Below are 18,024 nucleotides of genomic sequence, written 5' to 3'. Positions count from 1 at the left end.
TTGCAGGACAAAGGACAAGACAATGCTAATTTAGAGTCGACAGTCTTCACAGTTTTGTGAGAATTGGATTTGCAAACCTCGGTTCAAGCCTGAGACCAATGCTTCTAAGGCGCTGTCAGTATCTTGTGCTCAGCGTCTTGAATGGGAGACGCGACTGGCTTAAGTGTGGAAGACCCCTGTACGCGCTGCTGCGGGCCGATCCTTGCCCCTGTACTCTGCCGTTGTTGCCCCCGGCAAAAAAAAAAAATTATTGAGCTTTTTCCTTCGTCCCGCGCAGGCCATAAAAAGCTGTGAATAAAAGCTGTGAATAGCCTTTCGCCTCCCCCGCCCTCTTCGACGCCAGGGAAGGACATTTCCACACCTCATGAAATTGCCTTGATGTTCTCCCCTTCGGTAGCAGGTGGCTCCATCTGCATTGGATGCCAACTGCGCGCCGTTACCCGCCGAGCCACCCCCGCCATCGCCGCCTCAGCGCAGGCTCGACCGCAAAGTCGGGTCCGGAGACGGCGATTTGCCTCTGAGGCAACGGGGCGCCAGGAGGAGGATCTGGTTGCGATTCTGACCCAGCAAAGCCATAACGAAAAGGCCCGTTCTCGCCGACCAATTTCCTCCCGAAAGCAGTCGACCAAGACTCAGAAAGAGAACCTCGATGAGACACCGATCTACGATGCAAAGCAGCCCTCTCATGCGCCTGCGCGTGCGCCTGCGCGCCCGGACAGCCTTCCCGAGACTGAATCACTGCAAGATGGCGACGCTGATGCAGGCACTGTTGGCGATTCACTGTTCATTCGGGAACGCACAGGCCACGAGTCCAAGCAACTGCCAAAGCCCAAAGCAAACGCATATCGGAAGGGCAATACCTTACTTCGAGAAGATAGGGCCAGGCTCTCGGTGGCCGCACTAGGGAAGGAAGCCGAGATCATTGTCTTGAGGGAAGGGGGCGAATGGAAGCGGAGAATCATGAAAGAAGAAATTGAGGCAGCTGACGAAGACTTGGGGATTGAAGAGCACATCGACCAAGAGGAGGGATTGAGTTTGGACATCGTCCTGGAAAATATTGACGAGTTGCGACCGCAACATAGGATATTGCCAACAAACGAGTTCAAACGGGTACTTGAGGATCTGATGAAAGGCTTCACCGTTCCCCAGCTCCACGGTTATGTTCAACGCCATCGTCAGCGGTTGGCGGATGGTGACGAGAGCCCATTCTTCGGTGTCCTGCCTGAGCTGTTGAAGCCACAACCATGGACGCTCGAGCAGACACAATGGACACCAGAGACTCCGAATGCCCTGCAAGACGTTGATCCGCAACTGAGAGGCTACATACTCAAGTCTATGCGGCATAAGCAGCGCCTGACGATGCAGCTGATGCGCGAGTGCTGGGGCATCTCGGCGCAGGAGTTGATGGATGGCCCTGGTGTGCTGGAACTCCGCATCAGGGATCCGGAGTTCAAGCTCCTTACATGTAAGTGCTGTTCCATAGCTGCCGACTTGTGCTTGCTGAGACTGATGAGACTGTCTTCTGTAGTGGGCGCTCAGCGTTGGCTGCAGAATATCTGCCGAGTTCACCTCGGTGACGGACCTGGAAGATCGATCCAGGTCGTTAGATCCAAGAAGATGATCCGAATCGTGGCTCCGAAAGGCGTTGCTGAGGTCTGCTTGTCAGCAATTAACGAGACGCTACAAAAGATGAAGACGAAGAGATTCAAGCTGGAGAGCAACATTATGGAAAAAGTCAGCACCAGCATGATCGAGGACCTGAGCAAAGCCACCAACACCGCCGTGGAACTGAATAAAGATCAAAAAGAGGTAAGCAAGAGAGCCCTTGGCCGCAAGGTACGAATCTCGGCAGTTTTCTGACACTCCATCGATAGCTCATCGTTACCTGGATCCACATCAGAAGTGAGACTGAATCTGCTTTGGAAGATTCAGGCGATGTCGTCTTCCGCCTCCTACAGGCGACGAATGCCTCTGTTAGGACAGGCAAAACCCTGGCCATCTACCCTAATACGAAAGGCAAGGGCAGGTTGGTCGATGCCATCGGTGGCAAAGAGAAGCTGTCCTGGTCGGACAGGCATCAGAGGTGGGCTCGGCTCTGTCTTCCCCTCAATACAGAAGCACCACAAATAGCCACCAGTTGGCCGTTGGACGAGAGCATCATAAAGTACAAAGTGCAGGCTACGCCAGAAGACCTCATCCTACCCACGTCAACGCTCAAAGCCAAGCACGACGAATTCTACAAATCGCTGGCAGGGGTTCCATTGACCTTTCCGAGGGCCCAGGAGAAAGTGGTTCAGCCAGCTCCTACCGAGCCAACGCCCTCAAGTTGGCTACCTTTTCGCGTCAGGACGAACGCAGTCTTTGGCCACATCCTCCACCTAAATGATGACAGCGTTGCCCAAGATCTTAACAGCAAAACTCCCGACAACGTCGACCCATCGAGTTCTCCACGTGCTCTTCACCCTCTCATCCCACCTCTTGCCGGCATGCAACTCCCTGGTTGGGTCCCCTACAAATCACCGCCATCGATGACCAGCCTCGTTCTCCTGCGTTTCAGCCCATACTCAGAAAACCCCAGCCAGCCTCCCGACCCCCTCGCACCTCATCTTGAGCTGCGTATCAAGGCCACCGACGAGGAAATCATCGAGATCGACTCCCTGCGTGCCATCTCTCACACCCATGTATCCGACATCCTGCTCCCCACAGAGCAAGTCGACATCCGTGTGACTCAGAGACTGGTCGCCGAGCTCCCCCGCGAGAAGATTTATACATTGGAGGCCATGGCGCCCCTCGTGCGATTCTTGGACGACGCCCGCCTCGAGGTGCACCGTGGCAAGCTCGTTACGCCGCCGCGCCTAGAGAACCTCGCACTGCCAATGTGGATGTTCTACCAGCCCGAGGACGACGCCGACAGCCCATTCCTCTCGAAAACGCCGCGTAGGCGAGCTCCCGCAGATCCCACCAAGGCATCACGCCCTCGCTCCTCGAAGTCGAGGACGTCCAAATCGAAGACCACCCTCGAACCTCTCCCTGCCTATACCGAGGCCCACCGGTCTTCTACCTACAATGCCCTCCGCCCCATTTCCTACACCTTTTCCGGCCTAGAACTGCACCGCCCGGTCAACACAACCTTTAACGGCTGGTGCCTCAACTACACCTCCATCGAGGCCGGACAGGGCGGCCGCCGGCGCGCCGAGCTGAGCCTCGACGCCGTCCCCAGCGGTGACAGGCAGCTGCGCCGTGATGCGGACAGCATAAACACGCAGCAGTACCTGCGGTCCATCTATACACTTGCAAGGGGACTGGAGGGAAATCTGATGCGCACAAAGGACGCCGGTAAGGAGGTCAGGACTACAATCCGGTGGCTCGGTGCAAAGTAGACCAAGGAGCCAGACCGAAAGGAAAAGAAACTGTAACAGGATATTGTAGTAAGTAGAACAGGGACATCAGATCAAAGAAAGAAAGATGGGAATTTTTGTCCACAAATATGCGATGTGTTGGTTTGTAGAAGGTGACGGAGTTTGGTGGGTGTCGATAGAAAAATATCCCAGGGAGCCGCTTTGACAAACGCCGTCCTCATAACGAATTCTTCTCTCCACCAGTTCTATGCTTTACGCACTTGTCAAATCGATTCCTCCGCAGAATGTTATGCCAAAGATGATAATTTCTGAAGAGGTTCGGGCTCGGCGAATTTACTATGGAAGAAATACTAGGCCTGCATGATACATCAATACTTTCGTTCCGCTCCTGTCCTCCCAGGGGGGGGGGGGGCGACACACAGCATCATAGATTCCAAAAACCATGAACATCACTCTAAACAATGTGAAAGCAGCATTATCAACCAGTAGAAGCACACGTAGAGAATATCACATTGGTATGGTAGGGTTGTTAGGAGATGATTCATGAACACAACTGAATTCCTGATTACTGCGACCCTATTCTCGTCTAGGAGTGGACCTCTATCTGTTTTCATTCAGACCGCAGAAATCACCGACGGTTTTTCCTCTCATATGTGCCCAGACAACAGCATAGAGCTCATCAGGCACCCGGAACGAACACCAAAGATCCGAAGCAATGTGTCATAAGGTTGGAGAAGGTTGAACTGATGAGAATGTGTGACCGCATTACTCATCAGGGCATCATCAGAAGGCGGGGGCAATTTATTTCTTGCCAGCCTTGGCAGCGGACTTGGTAACCTATGGACGGGGGGTCATTAGCGATTGTTGTCAAGAGGGGGGAGACGATGTGAGTATGTAACATACCTTGCCGGTACCGCCAACAGCCTTCTCGACGGACTTGATGACACCGACAGCGACGGTCTGACGCATGTCACGGACGGCGAAACGACCCAGGGGAGGGTAGTCAGTGAAGGCCTCCACGCACATGGGCTTGGAGGGAATCATCTTGACGATGGCGGCATCACCAGACTTGATGAACTTGGGGGCAGCCTCGACAGACTTGCCGGTACGGCGATCGATCTTCTCGAGCAGCTCAGAGAACTTGCAGGCAATATGGGCAGTGTGGCAGTCAAGAACTGGGGCGTATCCAGCACCGACCTGGCCGGGGTGGTTCAGGACGATGACCTGAGCGGCGAAAGAAGCGGCACCCAGAGGAGGGTCGTTCTTGGAGTCACCGGCGACGTTGCCACGGCGAATCTCCTTGACGGAGACGTTCTTGACGTTGAAACCAACGTTGTCACCGGGGAGACCCTCGGTGAGCTGCTCGTGGTGCATCTCCACGGACTTGACTTCAGTGGTGACGTTGGAGGGAGCGAAGGTAACGACCATACCGGGCTTGAGGACACCAGTCTCGATACGGCCGACAGGCACAGTTCCAATACCACCGATCTTGTAGACGTCCTGCAGGGGGAGACGCAGGGGCTTCTCAGTGGGACGCTTGGGGGGCTCGACAGCGTCAATGGCGTCGAGGAGAGTCCAGCCGGAAATCTCCTTGCCAGTGGAGTCGAACTTCTTCCAGCCCTTGTACCAAGAGGCACGCTTGTCCAGAGACTCCTTCTCGATCATGTTGTCACCGTTGAAGCCGGAGATGGGCACGAAAGCGACGGTCTTGGGGTTGTAGCCGACCTTCTTGATGAAGGTGGAGGTCTCCTTCTTGATCTCCTCGAAACGGGCCTCCTTCCACTCAGCAGTGTCCATCTTGTTGCAAGCAACGATGAGCTGCCTGACACCGAGGGTGTAGGCAAGCAGAGCGTGCTCACGAGTCTGGCCATCCTTGGAGATACCAGCCTCAAACTCACCAGTGCCGGAGGCAATGATGAGAATGGCGCAGTCGGCCTGCGAAGTACCAGTGATCATGTTCTTGATGAAGTCACGGTGACCGGGAGCGTCTGTAAGGACCAGGGGTCAGCAGGAGTTGTGGAGTGGAAAGAATCGGGCCAGCGAGCAGTCAAGGAATACCAAGCTGCCAGGCCTGCATGGCATCGCCAGGGGGGAGCAATTGTGCAGGGGGGTGGAAAGGGACGTACCAATGACGGTGACATAGTACTTGGGAGTCTCGAACTTCCACAGGGCAATGTCGATGGTGATACCACGCTCACGCTCGGCCTTGAGCTTGTCAAGGACCCAGGCGTACTTGAAGGAACCCTTGCCGAGCTCAGCAGCTGTGAAGAAAGTAATGTTAGCATCGACAGACTTATTATCAAGAGCTTATCTAGGTGCATGGGTGCGGTGGTGGGGGAGGGGGAGGAGAATGTTTTGAGGTGGCGGTGTACAGGGGTGGTCACGTTTATCTGAGATAAGAGCGAAACCGTTGCTGAACCCCGCACCAAAAAAATACAAAATGTGCGTTGGGCGAAACAGGGCAGACGACTGAGACAGAACACAGCGCAGCCGCTGCTGATGGTATGGGAAGTTGAATTTGGGGATGGGGAGGAGATTAATATGTGCAGCTGATTGATACATACCTTCCTTCTCGAACTTCTCAATGGTACGCTTGTCAATACCACCGCACTTGTAGATCAAGTGGCCGGTGGTGGTCGACTTGCCGGAGTCGACGTGGCCGATGACGACCACGTTGATGTGAGTCTTCTCCTCCTTACCTACTCTGTTGTTAGTTACCATGTTGCGCTTCTCGCAGACGCTCTCGCGATGCACATCTTTGATGTGATGCGCAAGATAAAGCGGCGACGCGGGCGGGGTTGTGGTACTCACCCATGGTGATGGTTTGTTTGTGTGAAAGTAGTTAAAGGTTTCGCGAATGGAAACTGTTGAAAGTCAAGAGTTAGATGGGATGCTCGATAAATTGATCGAGAGATGGAATGGAGGATGGAAAGGGAGAGGAAAGGGGGGGATTGTTCGTACGTTTGCAGGATGGATCGCAATAGATCTCGGTGTGCAGACGAGGAGAGGAAGGAGGGAGAAAAGCTCAAAGAATTTGCGAGGGGCGCCAGGTATTTCAAGCGGTGCCCTGTGGGTCCGCCCTTGGATTTTTGCCGCTAGTGTATTGGCGCACAGACCATGACTGAGTCACTGCTTAACAGCTCGCAGGTCTGCAAGTGGCACCTCCTCCTTCCTTTACCTGCCTCGCTGCTCTCAACGGTGAACCGTATTAAACCCTCATAGCAGTCTGACCAGCAATGGAGGGTGAACATGTGTTGTTTCTTGGAAAGACTTCAACGATCTAAATTCTGAGATATAGAGAGGGGGGGTGTATCTGTTTCCATTTTCGTGCTCTCTCTGATGGTGTCTACCATGCAGAACATGTTCTGGTTAGACTGTTGCTTGCCTTTGGTGCTCCAGCCAAAGGCTCACCCAAGGGAGTCGCACACGAGATAGCAAAACCATCGTCAGACAGACAAGGCTCCTGAGATGCCCTCTGGGGACTCGCCTCTCCCAACGGAAGAAGGCACACAAATAGATGACATGCCATTGATTGACAGCACCACATCAAAGGAGGGGCCTCAACTGCCCGGCAGGCTGAATATAACCCCTCTCATGCCCTGTCTGAAACGCTACCTGGGTCGTGTTAAGGCACTACATAAGCCCTAGCCGCTGTCCACGTCGAATTTTTGGCAGTGATGCCCAACCCTTTTGCCCCTCCATGAGAAACAAGAGGAAAGAAAGAAAAAAAAAAACCAGGCTCCGTGTGTTCTCACATCAGCCTGTAACCCCTCCATCAACTCCCCACCTTCCTCAAGCTGGCATGAGTCAACACTGTACAGAGTTACCAAAACCCTCTAGAGTCCGTCATCACAGCTTTCTAATCCCAGGATCATCAAGCAGATTCTGTTAAGCTCTACATATATCTTCTGGATAAAAAACTGTGGCGGAGGGTGCAACAATGAGCGCACGACCAAGTCAGCCCGACAGGCGCGGGGTTCCCTCGTTGGCGGGGTAGCCAAGCAGATCCGCCACACTCTTTTTTTTCATCTTCTTTTTTTTTTCTAACCATCCGAGAAAAAATTTTCTTCGTGGTTGGCTGGCTTGGTGGCATCTCTGAGACTAAGATCCTGCACCATAAGTGGGCCAGGCGCTTCCCAAAGGGCCGCCTCCAGCCGATAAATACCATACTTTGCATACTACGTAGTACTGTAGCATTGCATTATAGTACTATGGATAGTACAATCATTATGCCTGTTGAAATGTGCACCAAAATATTGGCGTGCGAGGCTGATATCACTGTGGAGCCTTGGCCTGGTCGAGAACGACCTCGCTGCCTTGATATTCTCCCTCATGATGATGTTATGTCGGAGATTTACTCTGTATGTACTACCATTGTGCTGTATGATACTCCGGTGATGAACAAAAGGCTGGCTACAGTTGGAGTGCTGATCCCCATCCAGCGCTGACTCGACGCCGTCTCGCTGCTCTCCTTAGTTTCATCGCCATTAGCGTCTCTAGATCGTGAAGCTGTCCTGCAGAGCATCCTTGGCCGCAGTCCTCTGTCGCGCCGACGATAGTTAGTAACTCTTCTTTAGCTACTATACCAAGGGTTTTAAGCTGTCTTCTGGCACCCTTGACAGACCGTCGGGAATATAAGAGTCATCATGAGGCTGTAGGTATATAAGTATTTACAAATGGTCGAAAGAGTCGAGAACTAGGACGTATTTTTTTCAGCCTTCCAACGATAGAGGTTGTCATGTGATTCTCCTTGATCCTGTGGTGTGGTGTTCAAGGAAGGGACGAGAGACTGTATATCTCTCTCGAATACGGAAGAGCGACACCTAAGTCAAACTCCAACGCTCTTGCTCCCTCTTTATTCTTATACCAACAAATCTAAAGCGAAAACTGCTTGACCTCATTCCCTTCCGAGAGATGCATTCATCTACCCGTGGACATTATCCTGCAGCATGTCTCGAGCAGATCGGCCTCGCACAATGGTATCATTCTTCTTGCAAAGCTCCCAGGAGAGCTGGTTGAGATCACCGTGGACTGCTTGAGCACCATGAGATTGACTCTCACCCTGACAGACCAGTGGCGTCTTCGAGGCCAAAGCATACTACGGATGCTTCGCTACCTTCTTCAGACTCAAAAATCTCACCATGACGACGAAGGAACTGCACGGCTTCGCTCAGGTCACAAGCCAAATCCACCTCGCCTGTCTCATGCAGGACTGCACCATCACCTGTATCGCCGCCAGAGACGAGGACATGCCCGCAACCCCGCGTGTCAAGGCATCAAGCAGGGTTTGGACACATTACCGGAGCTGGAAATCATCGATATAAGCTTACCACGAGACGCGCTATCCAATCAACGTCCCGTTCGTCCTCGTCCTCTTTCTTCTACCCCTCCTGAATCAGATCAGCGCAAATGGATAGGCATTTCTTTCTTATACAAGTCAATCATTTAGTTTGGATGATCTTGTACGTAGCAACACCTCACCTCACCTCACCTCTCGAGCTCATCATCTACGCAATCCGATCACATGGATAGTATGAACTTTCAAGCACAAGTATCCATTCATGGCATTCAAGTACCTGCCTATCCCATGTAGATAACCTGGATTGACTTGAAGAGCCTCCCCCCCCCCTTTCCAGAAAAAAAATAGGGAATTCGCATAAGACGCCGTGCGAAATGATGCAGATGAAAAGATGAAAGACAGAACCAAACATCATACATCAGTGGTATCCGCCTGACAGAGAAAGAAGAACAAGGGGAAAACGATCCCAAAACGTAGGAGCAACAGCAATGACAACAACAACAACGATTAAAACACACAAAGATCCCTTCCATGCATCCAATGCAGTCCCCAGGATGATGATGATCATCCACTCATCTTATTGCATTTGTTCATGGCCTTAAATAACATCTTCATCCTCCCCGTTCCAAAAGGATTCTCCAATGCCCCAAGTAGGAATAAGCAGAATCGGATATGTCTCACCCTTCATCCTCTTCCCGAATCGGTGCCGGCGTTGTCCTCCTCTCATCCCTCCTCCTGGGCCTCCTCTGCCTGGAACTACTGATGTTACTCGCGCTGTCGTCCGGGCGCAGCTCGAACTCGTCGCCCATACCCCAGTCATCACTCTCGCTCGCCAGGCTTTCCGACTCATCCGCCCACGCTGGCCGGTCCAGGCCCGAAGCAGACCCGCCGCTCTGCGGCAGTACCTGAACACCACCCGCCTCGCCGAACCCATACCCACGACGGTGCTGTAGGTTCATTGAGAGACCTGCTCCACGCTGCCGCAGTGCTGTGCGGACCATTTCCGCGCGCTGATGTAGGCCCTCGAAGGCGTCCTCCAACGCCTCCATGCCTAAATAGATCTCACGCTCCAGTTCGGCAAGAACCGCAATCTCGGACTCCTCATCGTTGGAGACGGGATGGCGGCCCGGATAAGTAGAGGACGCGCCGCTTACAAAGGAGGCGGGGGTCGCGCCGCGGCTGAAGGGAGTCGCGTTGCGAGAGCCGATGCCGAGAGCAGGCGTATGGCGGGCGATGTTGTTGGGGCTCATAGCCGCACCGCGTGACGGCGGCCGGGCGAAAAAGTTTGGTGTCGAGCCACGCGATGGTCCGCCTGTGGGCGTGGCAGCCTCATCGTCCTCAGCGCCGGACCAGAGAAAGCCGTCGAAGCGGCCAGAGATGAGAATTTCCCATTCAGGCGGGTTGATGTCGCATATAGTGCTAAGCAGGTCGTGCATCTGGGGATACTTTACCAGATAGCAGACAACCTCGGCATCGCGTGGTGCCTGGGAGAGGCGATATAGGCGTTGCAAGGCCAGGCCAGACTTGATGACGAAATCAGCTCGAGGTTTGCGTAGTGGCGTGGGGGCGCGAAGGGCTGGTTGAAGCTCCCTGGAGCCCGTGAGGAGAGCGTTGAAGAAGGGACGGTCCTCCTGGTCGAGACTTGTGAGAATTGCAAAGGTCAACGTCTCATCGTCAACCTCTTGTGGCGGTGGCGCTGGAGCTTCCGCGCAGCTTGTCAGCCACTTATCCACGGCCATCTTTACCTTCTTGGACTGCTGAAGGTAGTGCTCTCTGAATTCTTCCGCTATGTCGGGATCCATCTTCACCGGGGATGAGGGTCGTGCTGGAAGATCATCCCTGTCTTCGCGAGCTTTCACGCCAAGGATACCAATGTCGAATGGCGGCCACGAGGGTATCTCAACCCGACCACTGACACGCTCCAAGACCTCACCCCAGCCTAAGCCCCGATGCGGCTCTGGTGACCGTTCGCACATGATGCAACTGCAACCCTCCTCGGGAAGATCTCTATTGAAGACGTTCTCCAGCCGATCAAGTAGCCTCCTGGCCACCGTCCGATGTCCTGTGGCGACGGCAATCGAGCCTGAATTGTTCAGCACTGTCTGGTAGTTGTCCAACAGGTTATAGAAGGGCGCAAACAGAACATCTGCCCCACGCAAAGGCGGGTTAGAGGGCCTCGTCCCAGTCTGCCTGGGAAGGACTGCCAGGAAGTTCTTGGGCACAATGTTCGGTAATCCGCCGTTCTGCATGAGATAGTCGACCCTGGGGGCTTCCTGGATGGTGAGAGGCGGAGGCGGCGGCGGCGGCGGCGGGGCTGCCGCAGCAGCAGCAGACGTTGCAGTGCTGAAGTCTGTTGCTGGCGTTCGTACTGGCTGAGGTGGTTCGAATCGGATGTGGTGTGGTATGCCGTGCTTCTCGTCATGGAACGCGGGTGGGGGAGGAAACTGGGGAGTCGCTATCGTAGGCGTCTTCGGGGAGGACGAGTCCTGGGCGGACTCGGGAGAGTCATCGACAATCTCGACGGGCTCTGGCGGCCTTAATGTCTGTCCGGACACTGATCTCTTGGAGGTGGTCGTCCTGGCCGTTGTTCTTGACCCACGTGCGCTCGCGAGTGTGTCCTCGTCTCCCGGCTCGGTGTAGGGTGGTGCATTGGCAGTGGGTGACTTGACGAATGTCGCCTGGCTTGACGTCCTGGATTTCAGAGAGACCTTGGACCTGTCATCTGTTCTCGAAGTCGGCCTCGAGCCCGCCGAGGTTCGTGAGCGTGGCCTGTCGCTCTCCTTCTCCCTCAGCGAGCCGGCTCTCGTCCGCTTCTCCTCGAGATTGGTTTCGGGTGGGCTCGGCGGACGGTTGCTCTTGCGTGAAGACCCCCTCCTAGCGGTAAAATCGGCCGACCTGGATCGTTTTATCTCGTCGGCCCCGATGTCAGTTGCCTCTGGTGTCGGCGGCCCTGTACCGGTGCCTCTTCCACCAGCAGCCGCTGCCGACGTGGTGGAGGAGACATCCTCCTTGCTCCCGAGGCCGACAGCCTCCCTGCTGTGTGCCTTGCTGAAACTCGGATAGGGTATGCTGACACGCTCCCTACTGCGGTTCAGCTCGGGGACGAGGTCTGTCATAGAGTCTGACTCTTCTAGACGGCTCTTGGACCCAGAGAAGTCCCTGGTCTTGTGGCGGCGAACAGAGCTGGACTGGGAAACGTAAGAGCCAGTGCTTATGACGGGGTTTGACGTCCGGTGCTTGTGGTGGCGCCGTGACTCTCGGTCGCGGTCCTTGTCTGTCTTGTCTCCTTTGTCCTTCCTGCTTCTTCGCTTCTCACGAGGCGGCTCTTCGATGTCGGCATCGGGATCGCGATTGCTGGGTGACATATTCTCGGTCGGTGTGGCCCATCTGGGCTGGGATGTGTTGAGTTGCGGCTGGGGTTGCAGCTGAATCTGGGTTTTTGGGAAGTGTGACGGGATGTGACGGGATCAGGTGGGCGCGTAGTGGCCTGCGGGCCGCAGCCGTTAAAGAGCTTGTCCTAGCCGCAGGGCTAGAACTTGGTCTGTCTGCCTCTCTCTGCCTCGTATTCAGGCTGTCCCGAAAACCTGACCCTTCTGGGGTTGATGAGTCGCTCGTTGGTTGGGGGCGGGAGAAAAAATTACGTGGTGGTGAGGTTCTGAGGAGGAGGAGAGGAAGGAAAGAGGAGGAGGATCGCACCTGAACGGTGAAGGGCAGGGCCAGGCAGGGCTCGATGGGAAGAGGTTGACGTAGTGGAGACGAGCTGATCAAGTACAAAAATGTACGGGGTAAGCCCCAGTTTCCCAACCTTCTTTTTCAATTGAACCCTGAAGTAAATAGCAACTGACCTTGGTAAACGGAAGGCCCCCCCAGTGTGTCAGTCTCCAGTCAAGTCACTCAATCAATCTCCGTCCTTCTTGTCTTGTCATCTTGGGGTAGCCTGGGATTTGTAGGTATGTTTGTATTGTTCTTTTTTCTCTATGTCTCTCTCTCTCTCTCTCTTTTGTCTTTTTCATTCCTTCCCTGAGTAAGGTGAGGGGATGTGATGTGATGTGATTGGGCCCAGTGGCAAGAATCCATCACTTTTCGCCAGAAATTGACTTCGCCAATGCAGCAAGCAGAATCCGAATCGGTGGAATGCTCGCCTCAGCTCCAGTGACTTGCTCTCGTTCCACCTTGGTGCTGCAGTGTTGTGCTGCAGTGTTGCAGTGCTGCAGCACCTTCGATGCGGGGGGGGGGGGCAAGGGGGTGGGAATCAGTGGACAGTGGGATTAGGGGAAGAGGCCCTGGCACGGTAGGGGGGCACAGCTGCAAGCTGCCCTTTCAGGCCCAACGCCCACACTAAAGCCCTCACGGCTCACGTCCACGTCCACTCGTGTGCCGTTGCCTCACCCCTCTCAAAGGCTTGATGTTACCTTCCGACCTTTAAACGAGGGATCGGTCAGAAGAAGAACTTACTTTTTGTTCTGATGTGGGGAAAACGAAACATTGCATGTCAGAATAGATCTTCTTTTCTTTATTTTGGCCCGAATCCTACCTCGGGAACCTTCTGGGGGAAGAGTCATCAACAGCATCTGAATGGTTGAGAAGCTGCTGCTGCATTGGTTTTCCCACAGGTCATATGCGCACAAGAAAAGCATTGGGTATCACTGCTTCAATCTATCGACTCGTTGGGCACCCAAGTCTCGGTTGTCCTGATTCCAGTCACACCCTCCATGTCCCGTTTCTGTAAGCGCCGCCACGTAGACGCTCCACGCACTTAGGGTAAGCCATCGGCCGAGTGTGACCTTTCTCCCTTTCTCCCTTTCTCTTCTTTTTTCTTTCCTTGTCTCACCGTCTCTCTGCATATTTACAGTGCGCTGCGAATTACGTGAATCGAGAGAGGGCTTTACAGTTAGTTATCCGTTTCCTTACTTTGGATTTAGTCTGCAAAGAATTACTGAATATGTGATAGTTGATTTTGGTGGTGTGACACGGGCAAACGGTTGAGAAATATTCCCTCTATGATCATCTCAACAAGCACTGCCGTACTAATACGAGGGCAGTCAAGATATTATCTCAACATGAACCAAATTACAGTGACTGCATAGTCTCGAAAAAATTGTCAATAGCTGTGCATGTTGCCTTTTCTTGATGGGAAATCTTCACAGGGAGTCCGGGGGGGTCCAGCTCGTCACGGAGCGCAACGTCGTGATTCTTCCGCAACGAGAGCATGCGATCCTTCCGAAGATCGCTAAATACTTACACAGCTGACAGCAGCCATCGACGAGGGTAGAGTCTGTGAGACACGGGATGGGGCTTATCTCCCTTTAAGAGGTTGACTGCAATCCGCCCTTCCCAAAAGCTCAGCACAGCAGACAGACTTAGGCATCTGGCTGATCCCCCTCAAAATTGTCATTTCTCCATCGGATTGAAGCCTGAAAGGATGTCAGACGAACTGCTAAATTATTTCAAAAACCTTGGACGTCAAAATCTGAAGATTCAATTACAAAGCACGGGATCAACCTACTCAGGTGCCTGGGAGAAGTCAAGTCAGGCCATGGCGGTCGAGTGCGCCTCCCAGACTGAGTCCGCACATGGGGATTAGAGGACGAGTCTTTTTTTAATCATCTTTACCCAACTGAGGTTAAACGTCTCAATTCATAATACTCCAAGGCGAGATGAGAGACTTGAATCGACCATCTTGAACTTTAACCATCTGAGAGCAAGGCCACACGGATCAAATGGTGACGACTCACATGCAGTATTGCCAATTCTACACAGTGACATTCTGAACCAGGAGGAACCTGCTATGAGATGTTTCCTGGATCGTGAAAGTACCTCAAGTTGTTAGTCTCGGTCCTGTACTGATCATTCTCATTCTCTCGTCAATTCCCTACCATCGATTATCAGATGCATAGTCCAGCAGACTCTTGCTCCTCTTTCCAATTCTCAACACACTTTGTGAGCTGCTGAACTTTTCACTGATTACACACTCTCCAAGCGATCCCTATCTACGAATAGAGAAGGAATAATACGCTCCAGGTAATTGTCCCTCACCGTCTACCTCCTACCCGTCTATTTTGTCAGCCCCTTCCCCTCGTCATACCATGCAACACACCACCGTCATAGGCAGCCTCTTTGGCCTCCTTCGCTATGGTCTACGAAGCATCCGGCACCCCTATCATCGCACCTTCTGGAATTCTCTCAGTACCTAAGACATAAAACAATCTGCCTGTCGCCTGGCTTGACCTCTCACCCCCACGGAAGGCCATTGGAGCTGACTGACTTGCATCACGCCGTTGGTCTCCGCAGGAGACTCTCGAGCCTCATCAGCCCGAATATCGCAATCTAGACAAGCAAGAAACCCTCCGGTGGGCAACTTGAACTGGGCCCGGGGCTTGAGCGCTCAGCCCTGGGATCTCGATGGGTCTGGGAATCGAAGAAGGGTTCCCAACTACGAAGACGGTCTGTGACGCCTGAGCCGAGAATCATCTCAAGCCTTAGGATACGAGGTTGAGAACCCTCCTGTTACAGGGTCTCAGATCGCTTTAGGAGGGGAAATAATTGACTATAATGTTTGTCTTGCGGAGTTTATAAGGTTCAATTGGACGTATTAGTGCAGTTGTCCTATTCCCCTCTGATGATTCAATTCGGAACCAAATACCTCATGGGCATTTTGAATTCCTGGTGGCGTTCGGAACATTTGTGAAAGACATCCCGTGACTTCAAGACTTCAACAGTGCAGCAACAGGAAGCGTACCTCAGAATACTAAGTGTTCTAGAGAGAGCAACGGGATGATAATCAATAGTGTCTCTTGGTAAGTCTAGTGAGTTTTCTCCGCGTAAACCTAATACATCCCTTCAAATTCAACCGAAGCAAATCGACCGACAGTAAAAATGTGGAAAGCTCGCCATTTCGCCCGAGCCTTGTTTCAATCAGCCACCCATCCATTCCTAGCTCGGCCAATGTGTTCTAGACACGGGAAAGTAAAACACATTACGAGCCACAGACATCATTCACAGCTGTCGTCTCGCAGTTGTACCCGTCTTGCGCCTCGCAGATAGACTCAATGTAGTTCACCTCGGTGAACACGCTGTAGTAGCACTGCTCGGCGGCTACCTCGGTGATCTCCAACTCGCATGCCGATAGACACTGTGGGCATTTGTCGCTATACCCATAGGCTTGAGACTCACAGATGGTCTCGTAGTCCAGCGGCGTGGCGGTGGCGCTTGCGGAGCTGGTGGCCGAAGCTGTGCTTGACGCTGTTGTGGTGAAAGTGCTCTGGATAATTGCAATAGGTCATTAGTGTCAAGTTGGTACTCATCACCCAGTAAGTAAGCAATTGTTTGAAAACTTACCTGAGCCAAGGCCACTGCTGGTAGGGCAAAAGCGAGAATACTGGTGAAACGCATGTTGACGGGATGCTTTTGGATGTGTGAATTTGAAGCGAGCGACGATGAGCTTGGAAGGTTTTCTTATTATTATTTTCCCCCTTAATCTTCTTCTTTCTCTCTTCCTTCTGTTTTATATCTGAGCCCCGTCCATCCTTTTATACCTTTCCCACTCATCATGATCTCTCACCGTGGATAACATGGCAAAAGGAGAATGAGGGCCAGGCTGCCTGTTGGAGTCCCAGGGCCCCTGGTTTGTCTGCCTGCCCTGCCTGCAGTGCTGACTTGACCGCTACATGCTTGTTGTTATGCTTGAACAGCCAATACACTTAACAAAGGATTCGTCCACTAGCTGTGCCACTTACAAGCGACGGTATTGGCCTCCACCTTCCTCTACAACTGGCGGGCCGCGGCCCGAATCCATGGATTGCGCCGTACACAAGAACATAGTAAAAGTGGTGAAGAGGCAGGGGTGGCTGAAGGATGAGGTAGCCTTAACCATGACACGAGACAAGGGTACATGATGAAGAAAATATTTCTTGGGAGATTTGGGTCCTCGTTTCAGGCAGCGCTCGCCATTGGCTAGGTCGAACCATGTATGCTAATGTTCGTCGTGTGGCAAGATATGCTGGCTTCTAGGAAATTAACTTGTTTGTCTACTCGTGATATGACTAACTTCACATATAGTGCCGAGGAATCTTGATGCAGAAGAATCACCCGAATGTGCCTGTGAATAGGCAGGCAGAACCATGCATCGATTCATGGAGACCAGGATTGTCGTCATCAATGCAGCCATGATATCGCAGAAATTGTACTTCAACTGCCACAACAATAGATGCTACACGTATCCTGTTGGAAAGCATGTATCGAAAACACAAATAAAGAAATAATTAGAGAACAGCTACATAAGCGCTCGCTTGCAAATTCAGGGAGGCGGAGCCAACACACTCACCAACAATTCTTGACTTTCAACTCTCGCCTTTTCGCCATATTGACATGGTGCCGATCGGCCTTGACCATACTCCCGGCTCTTCCCCTCCACCAGCCCCTGTATCTTGCTAGTCTACTTAAGTAGTGGTCTGTGAGGGTTTTCTCGTTCGCGATCACGGCAAATATCCAAGTAATAACCTCGTCCTCACTGAATGTCACTGTGTCGAGCACGGAGATTAGCGCCCTTACAGTAGACAGTCCGCGAGTGATGGCGTCAAGCACCATTTCTCGAGTCGCTTCCACGTAGGCTCCATCTGTGCGTCTTCTAAGAGGTGTGCGAGGAATCGTCATAGTGGGCTTCTCCCTGTACATGTGAGGCGCGGAATCCTCCCGAGAAGGTGACTCCGATGCAGGTCGCTAGACCCACCAGTTGACGGTGCGTAGACGTGGGCCGACGATGATGTCGGCTTTGGCCTCGTCCATCATAACCTCGAGCGTCTTGCTCTGGTAGCGGTCTGTAGTGGTCTCTTAATGGAGAAAATTTCCGGTTATACTGGCCGGTATACTTGAGCTAATCTACTGCAGAAGGAGGAGCATGGCGTGATGAGTGTAGTGCAATAGAGTCAAGTTTCGAAGTATAATTTGGCAGCTTTATTTACTATACTTAGTGGGTAATTGCCTAATGTGGTTTGTTGTCAAGTTTGGACACCTTTGTCTTTTTGACAATCTTTCAAATGTTTATATGAGGGTAAATCTGGAACAATAACACTGAACATTTACTATATTGGATAATAGTGGTGGTAATAAGACTCTCACAGACGGTTGATTGTTGAAACTAGGACAAATGGAAAGCGCAGCTCTCTCTGTACTGATCGAACTGGCATGCTCACATGTGCTACACGCCATGATTAGATCTCAACGCAGGTATGGTCTCGCCAGTGAAGCTGGAAAGTTCGTGAGGCGGCTTCCAGGATGTGAGTCTACTTATGATCTCTAAACAAGTGGTACGCTCAACGTAAGCCCTGCGACACGCAGAGGAGCTGGCCTCTAGGCTGCTTCGGAAGA

General features: G+C 52.7%; 5 protein-coding genes across 5 annotated transcripts; 1 reads left to right on the top strand and 4 right to left on the bottom strand.

The window, feature by feature from the left end:
• Nucleotides 1-378: 378 nt before the first annotated feature.
• M406DRAFT_71789 (uncharacterized protein) lies at nucleotides 379-3,380 on the top strand (the record flags this gene model as incomplete). The annotated part of the gene is made up of 3 exons (XM_040925497.1): nucleotides 379-1,465; nucleotides 1,529-1,809; nucleotides 1,875-3,380. The coding sequence occupies 3 exons, from the start codon at nucleotides 379-381 to the stop codon at nucleotides 3,378-3,380; spliced, it is 2,874 nt and encodes a 957-aa protein (XP_040779776.1).
• Nucleotides 3,381-3,851: 471 nt separating this feature from the next.
• M406DRAFT_355033 (elongation factor 1-alpha) lies at nucleotides 3,852-6,352 on the bottom strand. The gene is made up of 6 exons (XM_040923061.1): nucleotides 6,321-6,352; nucleotides 6,171-6,223; nucleotides 5,924-6,058; nucleotides 5,486-5,620; nucleotides 4,263-5,347; nucleotides 3,852-4,196 (listed from the first exon to the last, which is right to left on the bottom strand). Exons 2-6 carry the CDS (start codon nucleotides 6,172-6,174, stop codon nucleotides 4,161-4,163), a joined length of 1,395 nt encoding a protein of 464 aa, XP_040779775.1. The 5' UTR covers nucleotides 6,175-6,223; nucleotides 6,321-6,352; the 3' UTR covers nucleotides 3,852-4,160.
• A 2,983-nt stretch (nucleotides 6,353-9,335) lies between these two features.
• Mbd4 (putative Mbd4, methyl-CpG binding domain protein 4) lies at nucleotides 9,336-12,023 on the bottom strand (the record flags this gene model as incomplete). The annotated part of the gene is made up of 1 exon (XM_040915254.1): nucleotides 9,336-12,023. One exon carries the CDS (start codon nucleotides 12,021-12,023, stop codon nucleotides 9,336-9,338), a length of 2,688 nt encoding a protein of 895 aa, XP_040779774.1.
• A 3,611-nt stretch (nucleotides 12,024-15,634) lies between these two features.
• Nucleotides 15,635-16,050, bottom strand: M406DRAFT_321013 (uncharacterized protein; the record flags this gene model as incomplete). The annotated part of the gene is made up of 2 exons (XM_040919462.1): nucleotides 15,635-15,826; nucleotides 15,997-16,050. The coding sequence occupies 2 exons, from the start codon at nucleotides 16,048-16,050 to the stop codon at nucleotides 15,635-15,637; spliced, it is 246 nt and encodes an 81-aa protein (XP_040779773.1).
• A 795-nt stretch (nucleotides 16,051-16,845) lies between these two features.
• M406DRAFT_327229 (uncharacterized protein) lies at nucleotides 16,846-17,865 on the bottom strand (the record flags this gene model as incomplete). Its single annotated transcript, XM_040920182.1, has 5 exons — nucleotides 16,846-16,878; nucleotides 16,982-17,092; nucleotides 17,209-17,323; nucleotides 17,387-17,474; nucleotides 17,850-17,865. The coding sequence occupies 5 exons, from the start codon at nucleotides 17,863-17,865 to the stop codon at nucleotides 16,846-16,848; spliced, it is 363 nt and encodes a 120-aa protein (XP_040779772.1).
• Nucleotides 17,866-18,024: the final 159 nt, after the last annotated feature.

The sequence above is a fragment of the Cryphonectria parasitica genome (assembly GCF_011745365.1).
Source record: "Cryphonectria parasitica EP155 unplaced genomic scaffold M406scaffold_2, whole genome shotgun sequence".
In the NCBI taxonomy this organism is placed as follows: Eukaryota; Fungi; Ascomycota; class Sordariomycetes; order Diaporthales; family Cryphonectriaceae; genus Cryphonectria; species Cryphonectria parasitica.
The sequence above is the reverse complement of the archived record's forward strand: the minus strand, read 5'-3'. Positions and strand labels throughout refer to the sequence as shown.

Excerpts from the sequence above, each read along its gene's own strand:
- M406DRAFT_355033 (XM_040923061.1), bottom strand. Across the intron at positions 5,621-5,923 it reads TGAGAAGTTCGAGAAGGAAG|CTGCTGAGCTCGGCAAGGGT; the intron begins GTATGTATCAAT and ends CTTTCTTCACAG. Across the intron at positions 5,348-5,485 it reads GTACTATGTCACCGTCATTG|ACGCTCCCGGTCACCGTGAC; the intron begins GTACGTCCCTTT and ends TGGTCCTTACAG.